Below are 20,919 nucleotides of genomic sequence, written 5' to 3' on the forward strand. Positions count from 1 at the left end.
AATCTATCAGGCCCATTTTCATCTGTCCATCTTTGTTAACACCAGTATCTTTCTATTCATCTACATTGTATCTGCCCATTATCGATCAACATATCAACTTTCTATCAATAGTATAAAGTGATTATCTTCCTGTTGCAACACAGAAGAATATAATACATGCACATAGATTTTGTCCAGTATGATTTGCAAGATTAATGAATACAAACAACTATCAGATTTGGTAATCTTATCTTTCAATAGTTTCATCCATATTTCTATCACTCTTTCTATCTATCAATCTGTCCATTGTTCTAGCTATCACCAGGTTATCTCTCCCTCTCTTTCTACAGGTATCAAATATACTCACTGCAGTACTCCGCCTCATCATCACTTTCATCGCTGTTACCGGGAGCGTTGTCGTAGTCGCTGCTGCTGTCGTGGGAGACGTCTCCGTTGCACTGGGACGGGGAAGGAATGGTGTCTGACCCACTGAAGGATTGTGAAGAGGGGAAAAAAAAAAGACAGCCATGCAAACATAAAAAAGAAATGAATTTCGAGATGTGAAAGAAACTTCACTCTTTCTAATCACATTCCTGAATGTGTCTGTGCATGCAATGATTACCATCAAAATGAAAATCAAAATGAAGAACATCAAAAATTTGCTATAGACTGTGCATTCTAGACAATACGAAATTGTACAAGAATGTGAAGATTTTTTGTTTTCTGAATGTAATGTAACAAATGAATGACCACATGACTTGTTTATGAATAACATTATTCCCCAGTGTGTTGAGTTTACCTGGGGGGTGTTTCACAAAGCTGTTCTTAAAGTTAAGAAGGACTTAAGTGCGACTGGTGATCAGTTCTTGTGCTGAATTATTGAGATTCTGATGTATAGCACACAAGAACTGATCACCAGTCGCACTTAAGTCCTTCTTAACTTTAAGAGCAGCTTTGTGAAACACCCCTCCGATCTGCTTTCTAACAATAATTCAGAGTGTCAGTGGATTTTAATATTAAATATCTTTACTTTCACGCCACCACAATAAACTTGATTCATATGCTAGGGTTACGATATCACAAAATGTGCTACCTGAGGGGTAAACCAAACCACGTGTGTAAGCGCCTAGCCACTAGCTGGCTCTACTGTACCCATCACATTGTACCTGGCTGGCCTGATGACTAATTCCTGACTTGCTCGCGATGGGACGTGAAACCCTTAAACTTGTACCTGCATAACCCACATATGTAGTGCCCCACAACATGGGTCAGGGACGTCATTGGAACCTCGTCCATAACATTAGTCTTGCCTACTAGCCAGGGACAAGTAATATTCCTGGATAGACAAGTACTACAGAAAAGGTCCTTGCCCTAAAATGCAGATAAGACAAAGCAATATCTACATGGTGTTACTCTTGGTGACGTATCTCTTACCTATCAAAGTTGAGCCTCTTTGGAGCCACAATCTCAGGTTTCTCGGCTACCTTTACCCTGCCACCAGGGGGCGTCCCAGGGGGTTTGGCATCTGAATATTAAGAAAATGAAATCACAGACCAGAATATTAACCCATATGTTCTGGAAATAAGAAAAACACAAAAACAAATGAGATGGCTAGTAAAAATATATTCACACGAACCATGAATACCATTACTCAAATTTATAGATTTCACCATCTTTGATAAAATGCTTCTTTCTTATTCTGTCAGTGTAATTCTTAATTGTGAATCCTGTGACTTGTGAATTGTCTTATAAGTAGCAATTGCAAGATATTGTATTCACAAAATTTCTACTACAGAACCACTGAGATGTACTCACACCCATTTACACACAAATACAGGTAAGATACATTTGATTACATATGTCAAAAGGAAGATTGACAGATGGCATATTGGAAAAGGAGAAAGATACTGTTTCATTTTAAGACTTTGTTCCATTTCCACTGCCATATCAACAAACATGTTTCATCAAAGGTTGAACAGCACACAACTCCACTGTCACTATTGATGATCTATCAAGAAATTCTACAACTGGCTTCAGTTTTTTGAAATGCATCCTAGTTTGTACATGGACATGTATGCAGTTGCGTAGCTGGGAAAGAAAGAAGCATTCAGCTAGACTACAGTGAGGGCCTGTACAAAATGTGACCGGCGACAACGGTTTCAGGCAAAAGTCGGGAATTTTGAAAATTCATTTTTTCACTGAATCACATTGCCCATTTCTTAAGCTTTGCATTGGTATAAAACACTTGTATTCTTCGGCACCATAAGTGGGCATAGAAAGAGAAATAAGATACATTTTTTAAGTTGTTAGCCTGACAAAATTGTGAGAAAACAGGCTTTGAAGATTCACCTCTTTCTCAAAGACAATGTCCGAGCGGCGATGCGAGGGGAGAATCACCCATCCGTACGATGGTGCCAATTGATGTTAAGCTCCGCCTCTAGCAACCACATCGCCTTCTGATAGGCTCACTGAGAGAGTCAAATTTCCCGGGCACCTTCCTCGGAGCTCAGCGTATGGAGCCGAAGAACAATGCGTTTCGCTCGGGTTTGTTTACCAGTACGTCTTTCAAGATGGCGAATACGATAATTACACGTATGGTGTACACGTACATTGAATTGTGTATAGTACACGCATTGCGCAATGGCATCCACACGCCATGACCGTGTGCATGTAACAGGAGCGGTGGCGAATCCACACATTTACAAATCGCGTTTTCATTGTGGTTGATTTGTCTTTATCATTGTCGACCCTTTTGAAGGCAGAAAATTGCTAGTGCTGGCAAGGGTCACGCTTCCTGTTTTGTTTGTTTTTTTTTTGTTTTTTGCTTTTACAAGACATGCATATATTGCTTTGTTCGGTGGTGCTACTTAAATTAAAACGAACAAACAAACAAACACGACTCGTTAGTTTGGTGCGAACTTGACGTGTAGTATTAGAATATAATTGGTCACATGTGACCGCTCCTTTCCTCTCATCTACCTTCCATTGAGTCAGTCTGCTGTCACAATTTTTACTACATGTACAAGTAGACAAATTTGAGAATATTTAGTTTTCTTTTCACACGATTATGTTATGCTACATGATTTTTGTTTCACTTCCGTTCTCGAATAGTTTGGATAGAAAGCCAAACGAAGAGCACGCACTACAGAGCGAGCGTATATAAACCACTATACCAAGAACAATGGAGCATGTAATCGTGCACGCGTGGACAAAGCATTCCCCAAACGCTGCAACTGGTGTCTCCGAAAGCCGAATTATGTAAATGTGTGCGACGCACCAGCCAATCGCGTGCGAGACCCTGCGCCGTAGCAACGCTGGGGATATTGGCGCGGCGTTCGAAAGAAGCTCGAAACTGACGAGTGCGATCCAAGATAGGGTGCTTAAAATTCCATTTTCGATAAGAAAAACTTAGTCTTATGCAATGAAATTTAGTGTAGATGTAGAAAACATATCATAGATTCGATTTCTGCAAAAAACTTAAATCGACAAAAATAATGGTCAAAATCTTTGTACCCCGCCTAGGAGGGAATTTGCTCTTGCGACTTTTGCCTGAAACCGTTGTCGCGGGTCACAAATGCTCTATGTGAAAAGACAAGACTTAGAGAGTACAGCCCCAATGTCAACTTCGTTCCTCTTAACAGGAAAAACAGCAGCTGTCAAAACTAAGTGGACTCAGCTTTTCACCTCCTGACTCAGCAAAGTAAAGGATGAGGAGAGTTTTCCATCACAACATTGCGATGATGAGGAAAGGGCATTACACATACGATGTAAGTCATAGATCCGTATCAGGGTAATTACCCCCCAGGGCAATTACCCCCTCCCACCCCCCATCCCCCGGCTAAATACTGGTTTGGGAAAGGTTAGAGTAAAGATTAGGGTAAGGGTTAGGTTTAGGGTCTAGAGTTTGGGTTAGGGTTAGGATCAGGTTCAGGATTAGGATCAGGGTTAGGGTCAGGGGAAGAGGAAGGGTCCTGGGTAATTGCCCAGGGGGTAATTGCCCTAGACCCCATAGATCTAATGCTTAAAGTTACAACCCTGGTCAAAATCAAGAATACAAGAACACTTTCCATTGGTTCTCGATAGTGCTTTTCTCTTATGCTCTCTCTCTCTCTGTTCCCTTTGGTTGATCTACATGTACCTAAAATATGCGGTACATTCTAATTTCTATCTATCCATATAACTGCATGTGCCTAGTATTTCACATATTGCACATAGTGTATTCTGACATGTGGAAATTTCAAAACTTTTGTGCTCGACTCCAAACTACATGCAGCTCCAATTCATATGAATAAAGAAACTTGAAACCAAACATAGACAAGAGTATTGGAGGGTAATCTTTGCTGCAAAATCGTCACTATGCCTTGCAAAGTTTATTAACATTGGTCTGGCAGGAAGTACGTAATAATCCTACAAAGGTTTCAGTTCTTACAGTATCCTCCCAGCCGTCCCCCCAGACTACTCAGAAAAAAAAAAGAGAGACAAAAAATCCTGAATACATACTAAACAGAGTAAACAAGGATAATCACCATTACCATTAAAAGTCTAAACACCTCAAAAGAAACATCTTTGCAGTTTCTGTTACAATTATAATCTAGTCATGATGCATCAAAACTCTACAACGTGAAACCGAGAGACCCAATATCGTTCATGTATCTTGTTGTCTCTGCCAAGGCGAGTTAGGAGATTGTGCCAAGAAATTATCAGAAGCAAAGGAAGGGATGGTGACTGATCCCTATGGCATATTCTAGCTACCACCGTATGACCTATCCATGTAGGCTGCCACAGCATTTGGATTCGCTGCTCTCACGCAACATCAAAACAGCCTATATTAATAGCTCCTTCCATTTTCTAATGGTTGCATTTATTTCACCCCTTCTATACTTCAACTGACACTGAACTCCTTCTTCACATTGGAAATATTGATTGATAGTGAGATGTCTTGTGGAGCTTTTTGTTTTGGAGAGTGTCATTCACTTTGTGCCTGATATCAAGCACAATAATTATACAGGAATGTATGAGATTTGTTTTTCTTTTTTTTTCTGGCAATTATCTTAAGATTAAATGGCAGGATATGGTATACTGATACAGCATCAAACGACAAAACTGCTTAAATTATAGCTCACTGATAGCTATATGTTCACCGGGGCAAGGACTGGAACAAAGAAGACTTGTAGAATATGAAGGGGGTAAAACAGGGGAACGTCTCATCTACGCACGACGCACGACGTTTGAAGCAAATGGGGCTGCCATGGCTGCAGGGAAAATGGTGTAAATGCAGCATATTCTGGGGACTTGAGGCTTTCTTTTTTTTTAAATTGGCAGTTATAACAAGGACAGATGTAAATAAATGGGGAAAGTTTGAGCAGAAAATAAACTCCACTCAGCAACAACTTTTAAGCCCTGGCATTCTTGACATTGGGAAAGGATTAACTTGTCACCATTCTACGTGAGATTCCTCCGGGGGTCTGTTTTTCGTGCCCTCTTTGAGAGGAAATTCGGAGGCAGGGAAACTTTGTAACCGTGCATCAAATTAGCGTAGCACATCTTCCGACACTTCCCCCTACTTCACTCTGGGGGGATAGCACTGCCGTTCCTAATTTGGCAGTCACGCTGCCTAAATCAGCTAAAAATACCTCAATTTCTAGCCGAACAGACAGCTGCCTCACGGCGGATATGCAGTAAGTGGAGCTCAAATGCACTCTTTAAAAAGAGACTTGAATCCCACAGTGCTTGGCGCGTGCCACTTGGTTCTACCCCCTCTTCCCTGCCCACTTTTGCACCACACCACTGGAAGTCTTCAATTTGCAAGTTCCGCTCAGGGTCGACAAAGAAGCCCTTTCCCAGGGCAGGGTCTATTTCCCAAATTCCTTCTACAGTGGGCCTTAGATATTCTACTCTCCCTCGTATAATATCATCATCATCATATACTCAGGTTTCAATTCACACAAGACAGATTACATAAAATCATCAAGTAATCAAATCGCATAATCATCTCGCCTTCTCTAATGAAATTTCACCAATAACTTATAAATCCCATTTTATCCCCTCCCCTTCACTGCCGCCATTTCTCACCAACTCTTATGTCAACCCTATCTAATAATGACCCATTATCCCCTCATCCCATTTGAGAAATCTGTCCATTACCAGTCATCCCATCACAACAAATATCATCTCATCCCCTGTCACCATTATACAAAAGCACAAGGGGGACGGGGGGGGGGGGGGGGGGGGGGGGGGGGGGGGGGAGAAAATCTGGAACGACACAAACCAACGAACTACACCAGCGTTCTGAGCACACCAATTGTGGGACACCTGTGTACTGTGCTGTTTGGGAAGAGCAACAGCAGTGTCAATACGAGTGTTGTTACCTCTGTTTGCCGCAAATCAAATATGTTTAAAAAAAAAAAATCTGATTCACCATCCATTCTCTGCACGTTTACAGTGGAATTTGATGATCTAGTATATGAAACAACTATAGAGATTTGCCTAACCTTTCCATGTTCCCGACCAAACGGAGTTGTAACAAAAATGAGTTAGAGGAAGAAATTTTAGAGTGTGCGTAGAGTAGAAATACGATGTATTGGAATGCAGGATGTGAAAACAAATCCATGGAACTGAAGAGATTCGAACGAAGTCAAACCTGGGCAGATGGAACTGCATGCTGGGATCATCAATCGCACATGAGCAGTTTGTTGCAAAATTTGGCTAGATATTCCCTACGTGCGTAATTTTGTGAAGTTTCGTTGCAGTGTCAAAGGAAGTTGTAATTTTGTAAAGTTGCACTTTGCAAAATTTCCAAATGAGAATGGCCGTAATGACAATACTTCTCAAAATGCCTTAATTTGTTTCTCCCCTAATTAGACTACTTTTCAACATCTTAAAAAAATTGAATACTATCTTCCACCAAGATGCAATATTATCCCTGAAAAAAAAAACAAAAAAACCAACAACAAACAAGCTAGAAAAGCACTCGGAGAGCACAGACCTCCGCCAAGCCAGCAACTCATTTCTACCCTCACACACATATAATTTCCCAAAATAGAAGCCTTTTGTTTGCAGCATTGCACGGCGCCTTGCCCGAGCAGAGCACGCACTTTATAGTGCGCGTATGTAAACCTCCAGTACGCACAGCTCGAACTCCAAGGTCGTTGACCTTACACTGTATATGCCAAAAAATGAAAAATCCTTCAAATCTATAAAAATTCCTGGATCACTACCAAAATTGAAAGAGATGTTCCTTATGTCAATATTGACCTTTTATGCAAGTTTCATTTTAATGCATGCACAACTTTTTGAGTTATTTTGCAAACAGACAAACCAACGCCGATGATCACTAAACCTCCTCCTTCCTTAGAGGAGGTAACAAAGCACTGTTGAATAGAAATGCAGACAAATTTGTACTTGCCCTGCGGCGTTCTGAACACCGGCTTGCCCTTTTTCATGGGCAAGGCTGGTGACGTCTTCCCCTTGGGCGAGATGATCGGGAGGGCAACTGCCCCGCGGAGCTTCGATGGTGTCCCCCTTGCCCCCCCATCCCCATCCTCCTGCGCCGAGGCCACGCCCTCTGAGACGATGGGCTGTCCACCCGTCCCAGCTGGGTCAGGGGCGGGGTCGTTGACTTCGGCTTGCGTGACAACGGGCGCGGCCGAGGCAGCATCGCCGGCTCCTCCTGAGATCAAGCAAACAAGGAAGAGAAAAGAAAGATGATGATGAGATGGTAGAATAAGTAGAAGCATCGTTTGACAGGATTGAGAAACGGTTTCAATACAGAGATACACTGTAGAAAGGGGTAGTATGGAAAGAAAATATGAAAGAAAAAACATAGTACATACACATGTACCACAATGAAGAGGTGTGAAGATAGATGAGGATTTCCAGAATAAATAAGAAATAGCTAAGATGACAGTAATAATTATCTTCTAAATCATTATCATGATTTTCATCATAATTCATAATGATGACATTATTACTATTATGATTATCATCAGCACTATTTCTATTATCGATATTAATAACTTGTGTTATTGTTAGTTTTATTTAACATTATCACTTATAAGGTGAGGTGATAATAATGTTAAACTCTAGATCTGTTTCTGAAGCAGACATACATACGAGATTACATCTGATCGGCCAGGAGCGGAGACGTAACCTTGTGTGTATGCCTGCTTCAGAAAAAGGATGCCAAGTTTAACATCAATAACACATCCTGGTTGCTAATAATGAAGAAGGAAATTACTAAACCTAGGAATTGGTCCTTTGTTTCTCAAAACATACGCTTTGGATGTTGGACAGTTTCAATGACATTATCATCATAATTATCACTGTTACTATCATCATTACCATTGAAATAATCATTTTTCTGTAAAACAAGATGGCAGGCAATGTGGTTAGAGGAAAATACTTCCAAATGGTGTGCAATACCAACATAGCAAGAAAATTGGAAAAAAAAATCCGTATTTTTAATGGAGATACAAACTTTATTCAGAGCAGGGCCAGGTGACAAATGATTATAATAACAATAATGATAATAATAGTAAGAAGAAGAAGAAGAAGAAGAAGAAGAAAAGAGATTACATAGGCCTACATTTAAAATGACAGCTGCATATTTGCAAAGTCACACATGGGTAAATGTCATCATAATCACAGTTTGCTGATATTCATCATCAGTGAGTACTGGTATAACATTATATTTTGCACAAAAGGAAAAAAAAAAAAGAAGAAGAAAAGAGCAGCTTCTACATGTTTTCTGCGAGCAGGAAACTATCACTGAATGGCAGATTCCTCAATAGCACATGGATAATTTCCTGTTGATGTATAAAAGAAACAGAAAAATCATGATAATAAAAGAGATCATTTGGCATCTAATGCTTTCCTGCTCCATTCAAACTGTGGTATGGGCATCTGTGGAGACGGAATGCAAACTGCATTCTACTCTGACTAGTCATTGCGATGGATTCATTGCAACTGATACGGACACCTGAGGGGAACACAAAAGGAATTCAAGAATCAAGTTTAACGGCGTCGACACTACAGCTTCCTGTCAGCGAGCTGAGCATTCAACTCCTGCATATCCGTTGCAGGTGAGGTTTATCTCTTGGGACGAGACAATCGCTTCTGGGAAAGTTGTACATGTACACGCAGGCAAAAATCTACAACACGAATACATGAAGTTTGTAAATCAACTAGAAATGGCTATGAATTGAGCTGTGCATCATAGTGACGTGCATACAACCTACAACCCCTCTCCTTGTGGTTTGATTTTCCAACTAGGAATACATCTCCCTCCCTTTAAGGTCTGGCTGCATCACCAGAACGCTTTTCAGTGATCCGGTCTTAGAGGTTTGCGGAGGTGATGCCCTAGTCAAAACACACACAAAATATTCATGAGGATAATCAGCCCCTCATATTCCATCAGGCAATGATTAGAAGCGAGAGCCCCTTACCGTCAGGAGCACACTGTTGTGTTTGCACTCCGCCCATGCTGGCTGCCTGAGCTATCTTTGCGAAAACAACTACGGCTGCCGCAGATACGGGGACTTTTGTAGGATGGGGGGGGGGGGGAGGGATGGGGGAGGAGGGATGGGGGAGGAGAAAAACGAGTAGAGAGAGATAGAGAGGAAGATTCTATGATGTGATGAGGGATGATGGATCAGGAAGAAGAACAAACTTAGACTCACAGACTCAGTCTGTTAAACTTGTCTTCATCTTTTTCATCTTTCTATCCTTGCATGTCCAAGATAATCTTTTGTTTCTTTCAAGCTACATGATTGTGTGCAAAGTCCATGAACACATGTTATATACACATATACACAAAATCAGATATGACACTATATATGAAACTTCTTTGAAGATGGATTTGTAAAGTGGAGATGGCAGGATGGATGTAAATGAAATGTTCAGAAATGGGATGTGTTTTATGGAAGATGTGGGAGATGTTTCAGCTCTTCACAGTGCGCATTTCTAAAACTCAAACTGTCTCATCCCTCAATCTGTCAGATCCTTCAAAAAGTAGATACATCTGTACTTCCGTGAGATGATACGGTGTGAATAAAAGGGGCAAAGCTATGCTACACCTCCACAATTTCATTTCCTCGGGATGGGGGATATACAATCGTGTTGGTATATTGGGGATGCTGCCTGGGAATTGTCAGTGACAACAGAATGGGACAAAATCTATTGTTACCCATCCATTTCATCCCCAAATCAAATCCTATCATATCCTATCAAATAAAATCAGGCCATCGCTGCTGGCTGAACTATTACCTAGCCAGATCCACTCGGCGTACCCCTGGAGCAGCCTCAAGAAACTCTCAATGAATTCTTGGATCTGGTCCCCACGGGCCATGGCTGGAAAGAAAAAAAATCACACTCTGCTGCCATTGCAGTCTGAGTATTAATGCCTCACCAGGCAAACTCCGATTTACGGTACAGGTATCAGTGTAAACTTCGCCTAGTCGTCTCAGCAAAGGTAGAAGCTGCCCTAAGGCAGACATCTTTGAGGGATTCACAATACATCAACACCCCCCCCCCCCCAAAAAAAAAAACAAACAAACAAACAAACAACAACAAGGAAAAACAAACAGTCTGCTGTCCCTTTCAAACCTTACTGTACTTTGCTTGCTGACTGTATACATGCTGCAGATCTCACTTTGGCATGTGGCATCTATAGATGAGTGGTAACTACACTGTACTGTATGTACGCCAAATATTTCGCAAGGTTTTTATTTTCACAAATTTCACGAGCCAGGTGCTATTCGCGAATTCAAAAACAAGCGAAAATATTAACTCTGCTCTCAACATGAATGTAATGTGCATGCGTAGGACCTACATTTCTCCGTTCAGTACTGTGCTCCACAGTTGCAAATTTAACCACCCGCGAAATTGTCCGGAAGTCCCAATTCGTGAAAAATTAGACTTGCTAAATAGGCCTATATGGTACATACAGTGTATATACAGTAATTATTAATGAATAGAGCTTTACCTAATCCCTCTTCATTCAATCCTTCTTATGTCACCATGGCCTTCCTGCTGGACTGAGGTATATTGCTAATGTACTGTATACGCTGTTATTTTCGTGTACAGATATTTTTGCGAATGACGAGGCTATAGACATTTTCGCGAGATGTTGTTTTTGCCAATCGACGCCGACGCTTACGTTAATGTACTATTAACAGGGCGCATAGAGACATTTTCTCGTGTTGTTAAATTAGCGATCCAACTGTAATTTGCGATATTCGCGAAAATTAAACCCTCACGAAAATAACAGCTTATACAGTACATGTAACTCAGAGGGTTTCATATTTATAATTTGAAACTAGGTCAGGTTTTATAGATAAATAACTGAATGCTGATGGAAAAGCTTGGATTAAAGACAAATTACAGTCAAAGTCATCAATTCAATATACAACACTGAATCCATCCACATGACAGATGTATTCTTATAGAAAGTTTGTACCGGTATATCTAGTTTTTAAAGTGGCATCCATGTCAAAGATACCTTTGGTACATCACCGTATGCTGAAGTTACCAAAAATTCAAGCAAAGCTACAAGTGTACTATTTGACAGCCTGAATCGTACAAGTTGCCAGAGCTAATTACTTGGAAACAAGCTCTTCTTATACATGGAGTACACAGTCATGTACAGTGTGTGCAGATGAAATTCAGTACACACTGCATGGCAGGCTTGTGATACTTCATTCAGAAAACTATGGCAACAGCAGGAATAACTGAATTATGAACAATTTTAGAAGGGTGCTACTGTACCTGAACACAAAAGCTCTGCAAACCATTTCTTTTTATTTCACAATACATAAAAGAGGTCAACAAACCTCTATTAAAAGGGGTACCGTTAAAAGTCTTTTCATTGAACAGGGGTCGAGAAACCTCTAACGAGATACCAATGGTACCATTATACATTCTTTTCATTGAACAGGGGTCAAGCAACCTCAAAGAGATATGTTGTTTCACTGACCAATGCCTTACCACATGAAATCTGGTTTTAATGTCAGCAGCACAAACATCACAAAATCAAGGGCAGTCCCACATGGAACAAATCTAGAATGCGTCACTGATCAGACGTCACTGCCACTTCCAGAAAAGACTTTTCCAGCTCCTAACAATAGCAGCTTAATTGTCAAAAACATGCATCATTAACAAGACAGCATTCATTAACAGGAATGTGGAATGAGCAAAAAGAAAAAAACAAAACAAACAGCAAGTGTTTGGTCTATCATAACAAAGAAAGGGAAGCACTGAGACTCATTAGGACTGAATCAGTACTTTGCCTGAAATTGGATTGTTTTTGCCTGCAGGGTGACCCTCTTATCTCCCACGCTCAATAGTATATAGTGATGCCATCCACGTCCTCCACAAACCATCTCAGATGCCTGATCGGAGTAGAGGCCAGCAGGCTACCGTCTAAAGAGCAAAGGGCCTGGGGACCATCTCCGATCCCACCGATCACCCTATAATAGCCACGTGGACGAGATATCGGTGTAATGGGACCCTTTTGCCCACAGCTGGAGCTAGCAGAAGGCCTTGGCTGGCTGAGATGTACGTGACCGACACCCCACGGTCTGAATGCCAACCACTATCATCCATGATTTAGAGAGTTTGCCAGCAAACAATGAGGCCCTCGAGGGCTACTCACACCACAGGGAAGAGAACCTCTCCATAGTCCAAAGGAAATGTCTTAAAAATGTCAAAAAACTGATCTTGATCTACTTTTCCAACATTCTCACCACATCATGATACTTTGAAACCCATTAAAGCATTTTCTCCTTTGGAGGTAGGCGGATAAAAAAAGAGACAAATAGATAAACAAATGGATAGGTAGACAGATCAAGAACTTAGATACTGATAGAGATAAATAGACAGTTGGGTACATGTATTTGTAGATAGCTAAAAAGACTGACTGGTATCTAAATAGAAAGACAGGTATATGTATTTATATATCAGGGGCGGATCCAGGAATTCTGTAAAGGAGGGGCGCAACTAATATTTCTGGTGCCACTTCCGGGTTTCATTCCATTTTGTTTCTTCTTATTTCTTTTGTTTTTAACGAAAAATAAAGGGGGCGTGCGCCGGTTGCGCCCCCCTCTGGATCCGCCACTGTATATAGATGGATCTAGAAGTAGAGGGTAAATGCAGAACTGATCCTGCCTACCAAATTGTCAATGCCAAATGTACACCAACAAATACGAACCATTTCTGCTTAAATCTGGAGAACATCATGCATTCTAAATGTTGATGCTACAATTGTACATGTACCTTTAAGCTATTAACATGAGCCAACCAACTTTCTGTAATTCAAAAAAGTGTGATTTGAATCGTGATTCCACTCAGACTTTTTCGTAAATGAACCCAAAGATTATAGTCAGTTGTCTGGATCTATGCATGTCCTGCGAATCTCACTCACCACAAGACACTGTAAGAAAACGTATCAGGGTATCATACCATGATTGAGAATCAAATGCAATGATAGTGGCCTTGCTGATATTAAATGTGGCTGTCTCTTTGTACTTGTAAGGTAAAAAAATTGTACACTGTAGTCTTATTTCCACATAACATACAATCCAGAGATAAATGAATAACTATTTTACAACAAAGGTATTCCTTCTCCCTTCAAATTAAGGTGCCACTTTAAACAAACATACTACAATCACATACAGAGAATTATGCAGGGAAAAGCAATTTCCATGGCAAGTGCAATTCGATTAAAGGGGGGGGGGGAACGTAGCTGTAAATTCTATGGATTACCCTAAAGTGAAACCTTGACAATGGACAGAGGGCAGGAAACTCCTGCTAAAAGAGTCCCTTCAAACTGATCGTTACCCAACCCTTGCATCTCATATATCCACTTCAGCAAATCCACGATTCCTGGAAACGATGGGGAACCAACAACAGCCATGATGGTAGTCTCAATTCCAGCCTTTTAAAGTGAGGACTACACGTGGCAACTGGCAGACTTTGGTAATACAGCAAAATGGGCAGCCTTCCTATACACTCCATGGATGTCGGTAGCCGATTCTCAAGCTGGGTAGTATCGGTCGCATCTATCATTTAAACATGAGAAACTGCCTTGACTCCAAAGCTACTCTGAAGCTGGAGTGAATTCCATTTTACAAATGACAACGGGAGGGGGGAAACATGCCTGGAGTGGTCTTGTAACCTGGAAAGAGAGAGCAAAATTCCAGAATTCTTCACAGCAAGGCATCAATCTCACTCTCCATCCTGGTAGCAAAAGGGCATCGCCATGGCAACGAGCTGGATATCCTCCACATGTACCTACTGAGATTAAAAGTGTGGAAAATGACACCCAGAAATAGCTCAACGCACACAGAGTCTTCAGAAGACCACACGTCTCGTGTAGGGAGAAGTGGAGAAAGAGAGAGAGAAAAAAAAAACCCTTCTCACTTTTTCACTGGTTTCATCAAGGTGTCCATCTCCCACAAACCATACCACGGTGATCGCCTCTTCACAGGACTAGAGACAATCCGTGACGACTGATGAAAGTGGTGGGAAATGATGATGACGATGAGATGTGAAGATGAGAAAATAAAGGCAACCCCTCCTTGTCAGCGATGATATCCACACATCAACAATCACAATCTCAGTACTCAGCACAGAAACACAAAATCATTAAATGTAATCCAAGTGAGTTACAAGGGCTAATCCATACAAGAGAAATCAAATATGCTCAATGCAAAGATGAAGATGAAGAAGAAAGGAAAAATAAAATCACAGATTTTTAACAAGAAGAGCAGGGGGAAACAGAGCGCGGATGACAAGACGCTTTGTATACCAACGGACACCTCCAGTCACAGTGAGCTGCGACGATTACTTGGCCCTATTCACCGCCACAACATAACAAAGATGCTTCCAGATGCCTCGGAGTGAAGAAAGAGGTTGGAATGAATAGAGTCACGGCCGATACATCATGCCTAGGCTATGGTAGACATGAGATACCAGGCGTCCTTTTAACCCCTGACAGAGAGGCTGCTGAGGATGGCTTCATTTTATTGGCATGCATTGCCTAGTCTCCCTCTGTAGACAGCAATTCCGGTGCTGATGAAAGGACGTTTACCATCTTCCGTCTTCCGGAGTTGGATGCCTTCACCATGTCACCCTTCCCATTTGCCCCCCTCCCCTCTTCGCACCCATATCCGATGTAAACATCCTCCCCCCCCCCCCCCCTCCAAATATCTCTTCCCGGGTCAACACCCCTTCAAGATGTCACCACACTAGGTCATTGCAGGGGCAGATCCAGAGATTCCGCAAAAGGGGAGGCGCCTTTACAAAATTAAAGGAGGGTGCACAAGCCCCCCTCCCCCAATTTTTGTTATTTTTATTTCTTTTGTTTTAACAAAAATTAAAGAGGGGGCGCACGCCTGGTGTGTCTCCCCCTCCCCCTGGATCCGCCACTGCATTTGAAGCCCTTTGCAGCCAAACTGATTTTGCTATAACACACATTTATCATCGACACCTGCCCGAATATATTTAGGATTAGTCTTATAAAAAATGGGTTAATTCAAATGAGGGTTGCTCTCTTCTTTGTTAGATCTACATCTGGAAAATCATTACTGACAGAATAGCATGTGACAGGTAAACCCATTTATAAATGAAACCCATTTATAAATGAATATATATGGTGTCTTGGAGCCACTTCAAGATGAAACCGTTTGCGCTCTTTGGGTGAGTCCTTGCGCAAGCTGTTCGAATCAATCAGTGTCACATGACTACCACGTAAGCCTCCTTATAAAGTTGTAATGTGACAAGCTAGGTTTTTCTTGCAGGGCCTCCTCTACCCTATAAACGTTCGGCACGCGAGGGCAATGACTTCGATCATCTTCCTCCCTACATTCGAAAGACACATTTGCCAAGAGACAAACTCTGTGTATTCCATACACTGCATCCTTCACTGGGAGACCCTTTCAATATTTAATCTAGATTTGATGCGCAGGGGATGAGTACTGTTCAAACCTGCAAATTACATCTGACAGGTTACTTGTACCTGGCTAATAAAAATACGCTGTAGGTGCTGTTGCCCTGAATCCCTGAAATCTCAGAAAATGAAATCATCAGGGCCCCCATTTCATAAGAAAGTTGTTAGGATAACAAGTCTGGCTAAGAATAGCAACTTCCCTAAGCTAAAAAGAATCAGGTAGCTGAATTCTTATCATTACACTTGCTACTGCAGCAAGAGTTGCTACATAGCAACTTTTTTTTTTAATGAAATATGGCCCAGATTGTTACTTTTGTGTAATATCTAGGTAAACACATTTTTTTTCTTCATTTTTTTCTTCTGTTCGTTCATTTTTCACAAACATGATATTTAGCTTTACCAGTCAGTAACATTTCAGTGCTCACATCTTTAAATGACTGCAGTACTATGTACATTGTATGTGTCAGAGAAAATATTCAACACGGTGTTCTGCAGTAAACAGTGATGGTTGGTACGGAAATGCATAAAATGCAACAATCCTCTGTACATTTCAAACAAATGGGGGCAGGCTGTGGTGAAAGTCATCCACACTGTACCTTTTTTTCTTGCCTTTTGATATCCACACAAGAGCTAGTCATTATGCCCCATCATCCCCCCTCCTTTTTTTTTTGAAACTATTCAACAGCTGAGTCTTTGATGTACTGTACAAGTACAACAATGTACACAATACACTGGAAGTATGAATGTAACTAGAGCACAAGACAAATGAGTTTTAAATTGGAAGAAGATCATTAAAAACAAATCAAATAGTCATTACCACTGATTCAGATAACGACAAAATAATTTACTTTATTCAGATCCATTTTCATTTACTGTAAATGTGGATATTTTCTTGTGACTAATTTTTTTGCGCTTGGCTGGGTAAGAAGAGTTCCCCCTGTTTTTAATTCTGCTGAATTATTAAAGACATCAAGTACAGGAGCATGATATGGCAAGCAAAAATATTTGTGTGCTTTTATTTTCGCGCTAGTTTCTTGTTGCATGAAATGCGCGAAAATTTCAACACCACGAACATTTCCACTTTTAACATTTCTTAGAATTGTAATACTAAATCTATATAATGATATCATTACTGTAATACTGTAGCTGTGCATGACGAGCTCCCTGCTTTTTCTGAGGATCTTATTGCACACACTATCAGGCTTGTGAAAACAGGTCTGCACAGTTTTCAGCAACCCAATAACCCCCACTGCCACAGTCCCACATATTGACTTCTGTTGCGGCATACAACCCTCTCTCTGGGTCAGACATGACTCATAAACAGTCAGACAGACAACTGACAGCATGACTTCTTAAAATCCATATCGGCCACGTCAATACGCTGTGTCCTTGGCTCAGTTGGCAAGCGTGTTTACATTGCTTCCACAGCGTCAGACATACTCTTGCTGTCCACGCAGTTGTTTTCCCCTGTATATCTGTCCCAAAGATTTACTCTGCAGCTAGAATACCATGGCTGACATTGTTATGAGCTTATCACTTAAACACCCTGGCACCCCGTTTATACTGAGCAAAAAAAAAGGGGGTTGTGAAGCCTCCTTGTAACAACCACAAGCAGTCTTTCAGCTGGGTATAAACAGACTAAATTCAGAAAAGGAGATCTGATCAGGTCAGGTTTTGAAAGCAATCTGCAGGGGGTGATTTCAAAGCCTCCTATAGCTATCTTAAAGAGCCTCGGCTGCAGTATAAATGCTCGGGGGTTCAAGAAGTGGCTTTTCTGCTGACCCAGAAGTTATCACTGAGGGCATGTAATCGCTCTATAGCTCACATACACAAGCCAGCTGTTGTAACCAACCGCCGCTGATAAGTGCCACACAACTCGCGCACTTTTATGCTCAATCACATTTGCAGTTTATATGTATAAGAAATTCAAAAGCCCATGCCCTGTTACAGAGGGAAAATCAGTTACCATGGGAACGAACTGCAGCAAGTCAGGCCTGCTTGGGCAAAAACCAGTCTGAGCAGTATAAACAGACAAGTGACAGCGTTTTTGAGTTTTTCAAGCGGGCTTTCGAACCTCCTGGAGGAGGCTCTGAAACCCGCCCGCAGTGTAAACGGGGTGTCAGTCAGTGTACGCTGGGTAGTATCCGAGGCAGGGGGTGTTTGGTGGGTGACTAAAGGGAGAGATGGTATAAATTTAACATGACAGTGTGCTAGTGGTGTGAGGACTGCTCTTCGGTTTGATGGCACAATAAACAGCCTCTCATTTCATCGCACTCCCTCTCTCCCTCTCCATCTCTCTCTCTATATATATATTCCTCTATATTTCAGTTGTCTCTCCCTCTCCCATTTTTCTTCACTTTTTTCCTTCTCTCTTTCTATCATATGTTCATCTCTATCTTGATCTCCTTTTCTCCCTCATTCTGCACATTTTTCAATCTCCCTCTATTTCTCTTTCCCCTCATCTCATGCAATCCATTTTTATCTCTTTTCTCTCTCTCTCTCTCCATTTCTTTTTCCTCCTTCCTCTCCCTCCCTTCATATCTCTTCATCTCATTCCTTCTATCTCTCCCTCTTTACCTCCCTTCGTCTCTTATCTCTCCCTTGCCATAATATACAAATGACCTTATATCATGCATTCTATGTATATTTGTCGTGATATCTACTGCACGAAAAATTTATCTCGTGTACAATAAAGTAAATCAATCAATCGATCTACAAAATATTTACTCTACTACTTTTCTTTTTCTTGTTCTTCTTCCTCTGTTTCTTTCTTTCCAGCTTTCTACAATGTATTTCTCTCCTCTCTTTGATTACCATGGAATTTCTACTCAAGACTAACAAGAGAGCAGCATTGTAAGATGAGGTCCGCATACGCAGCCTCTGGACATTGGCTAAAAAGCTAGCCACGACCTTTGACCCATACTACCTCCCACACTAAAGATTTTTGCATCTGACTAAGATATGAACATATTGCCAGCACTAGTCATGAACTGGTCATTTCTTGTTATATCCAGCGCTATAAACATATGGATATCAGCTGAGTAGTCACGATACATATTCCACAATCCATAGGTCAATCCCAAATCCACCATCTGAATGAATGCCCGTAAAAGGGTAAAAGTCTGAAATGCAAAATAACAAATTTACTGTACAACAGCAGGATGACTAACTGTAAAAGAACAGGGTGACTAAACTTATCTACCTGATATCTTACAGAAGCCTTGGATACTGGCTTTTAGTGGTGCTTTAACCCGACATATAGTATTTAAGAAATTTAAATTCTCCTTGTCCATTTCTCCGTTCCGAATTAAAATCTCCCTTGAAGGTTTGGTGCTGGAGAATGCATGAATCTCAACATCACCATAGCAACCGCATCCAGATGTCTAACATGAACCCTCTTCAAAGTGATCACAAATCTCCCCCCCCCCCCTTTCAAGGTGAAAATATGATCCTACTGGGCAATTCCATAAATTCGGACGTACATTTTGGACTCATTATGAAGATACCATGGACACAAAGATTGAAAATATGAAACTTTTATTTGGCTATGATATCACAATCATTTAGTAGAAAACAACTATCAGTGCAAAAATAGTGTCAACATCCCAATGACCTTGGAATGATTAAAAGACACCGCGTGTTCGGACGTACACAGAAAATGGGAATTTTCTGACATCATAAGTTTAATTTAAAAATTCTGTGAAGTATGTAGATTTTTTCTAAAAATTCACATCACACCAGTTAAAGAAGATGTTGAATGATCTGGAAATGCATGAATAATTAGCAATCTATGCTGCCATCTGGGAAATAATCAAGTTTGTTTTTTGTTTCGGACGTACAGTTTCGGACGTACACGACCGCCGTTTCGGACGTACAGTGTATGTATGTCTGAAATATCACTTATAATATGTGCAAAAAGTCATTTGTTGCAGAACTTCAGTTCATCCTTGGCCCTTCTCAGATAAAAGCACTTATCTGTCATGTCAATATAACCAATATACAGGGGGAATAAGATATATTTTCAGACTTTAAGAATACTTTAATAACATAATGTACAGATCCTAGTGTGCATTAGCAGCTACTGTACCATCCCAGGCATGATGCATACTAACAAATTTTGTCTTGTAATTTACTTTTCATAATCAGAAGAGCTATTCTAAGTCAAAAAATACAAACTTCTAATAAAACTAACTTGCCAAGTGAAGAGAAACACATGAGTGGTAGATATTGTATCTCATTACAGTTGCTGTTCAATGGAACATTTATTAATTAATTCTTGTACAATGCATAGTTTTTGACAGTATGATCGAGGTGCAAATATCCGTGTCAACAAATTACTGTAGGTAAAATGAGCAGTGTATCACAACTTCATGTAGAAAGAGTTGCATTAGAAAATCTTATTTTGCTATCATACTGACATTTTTTTTCATTGTTGAAAACAATATAAAAACAACAACAATGAAACATAAATTAACATAACAGATGATAAAATATAAAGACTTTGATAACACTGAGGCATGAAATACTGTTTTAATTATGTCCTTAACATTGAGAGTGTGCTCTCAATAACTCTTATTCCTGTTCCCACAGTAATTGAAGTTGGATTGTTGTTTAAGCAAGTAGTACACATGCAAGCATGAAGAAACACAATATTTTCAAACAGAGAAAGAGTAAAAATAACTTCCAAGGTGAAGTGGTAAACATATAAAAAACATACAAATACATGTGTATAGTGAGCATTCAACTGGAGCAGTAACTACTGAGCTGGAACTACATGTACAGTTGCCTTAGGGCAAGTTTTACATCAAGAGAGGTGGAGGACCTTGATGAAAACACATGACATTAAAAAGTAAACATATACTGACCTCGGCTACCAACAACAACCGGTGGGGATATTTTTTTTATTACATTTTCACGCATGTAGAAGATTTGATCTGGGTCTTTTGGCCATCGCCAATAGCTGCCTGCCTGGTGCATTACATTGACTCTAAGATCAG

At 40.6% G+C, this 20,919-nt stretch overlaps 1 protein-coding gene across 1 annotated transcript in view; it reads right to left on the bottom strand.

Annotated features, from left to right (window-relative positions):
• LOC139720529 (uncharacterized) overlaps positions 1-20,919 on the bottom strand; it is a 110,050-nt gene that overhangs the window by 10,624 nt on the left and 78,507 nt on the right. Inside the window, exons 6-8 of the mRNA XM_071631882.1 lie at positions 7,385-7,648; positions 1,414-1,504; positions 347-468 (exon numbers count right to left, since the gene is read on the bottom strand). Of these exons, the coding sequence (XP_071487983.1) occupies positions 347-468; positions 1,414-1,504; positions 7,385-7,648 (477 nt within the window). The remainder of the gene's footprint in view (positions 1-346; positions 469-1,413; positions 1,505-7,384; positions 7,649-20,919) is intronic.

The sequence above is a fragment of the Diadema antillarum genome, unplaced genomic scaffold (assembly GCF_040938485.1).
Source record: "Diadema antillarum isolate AM-2024a unplaced genomic scaffold, OU_Dant_1.0 scf00000128, whole genome shotgun sequence".
Classification (NCBI taxonomy): Eukaryota; Metazoa; Echinodermata; class Echinoidea; order Diadematoida; family Diadematidae; genus Diadema; species Diadema antillarum.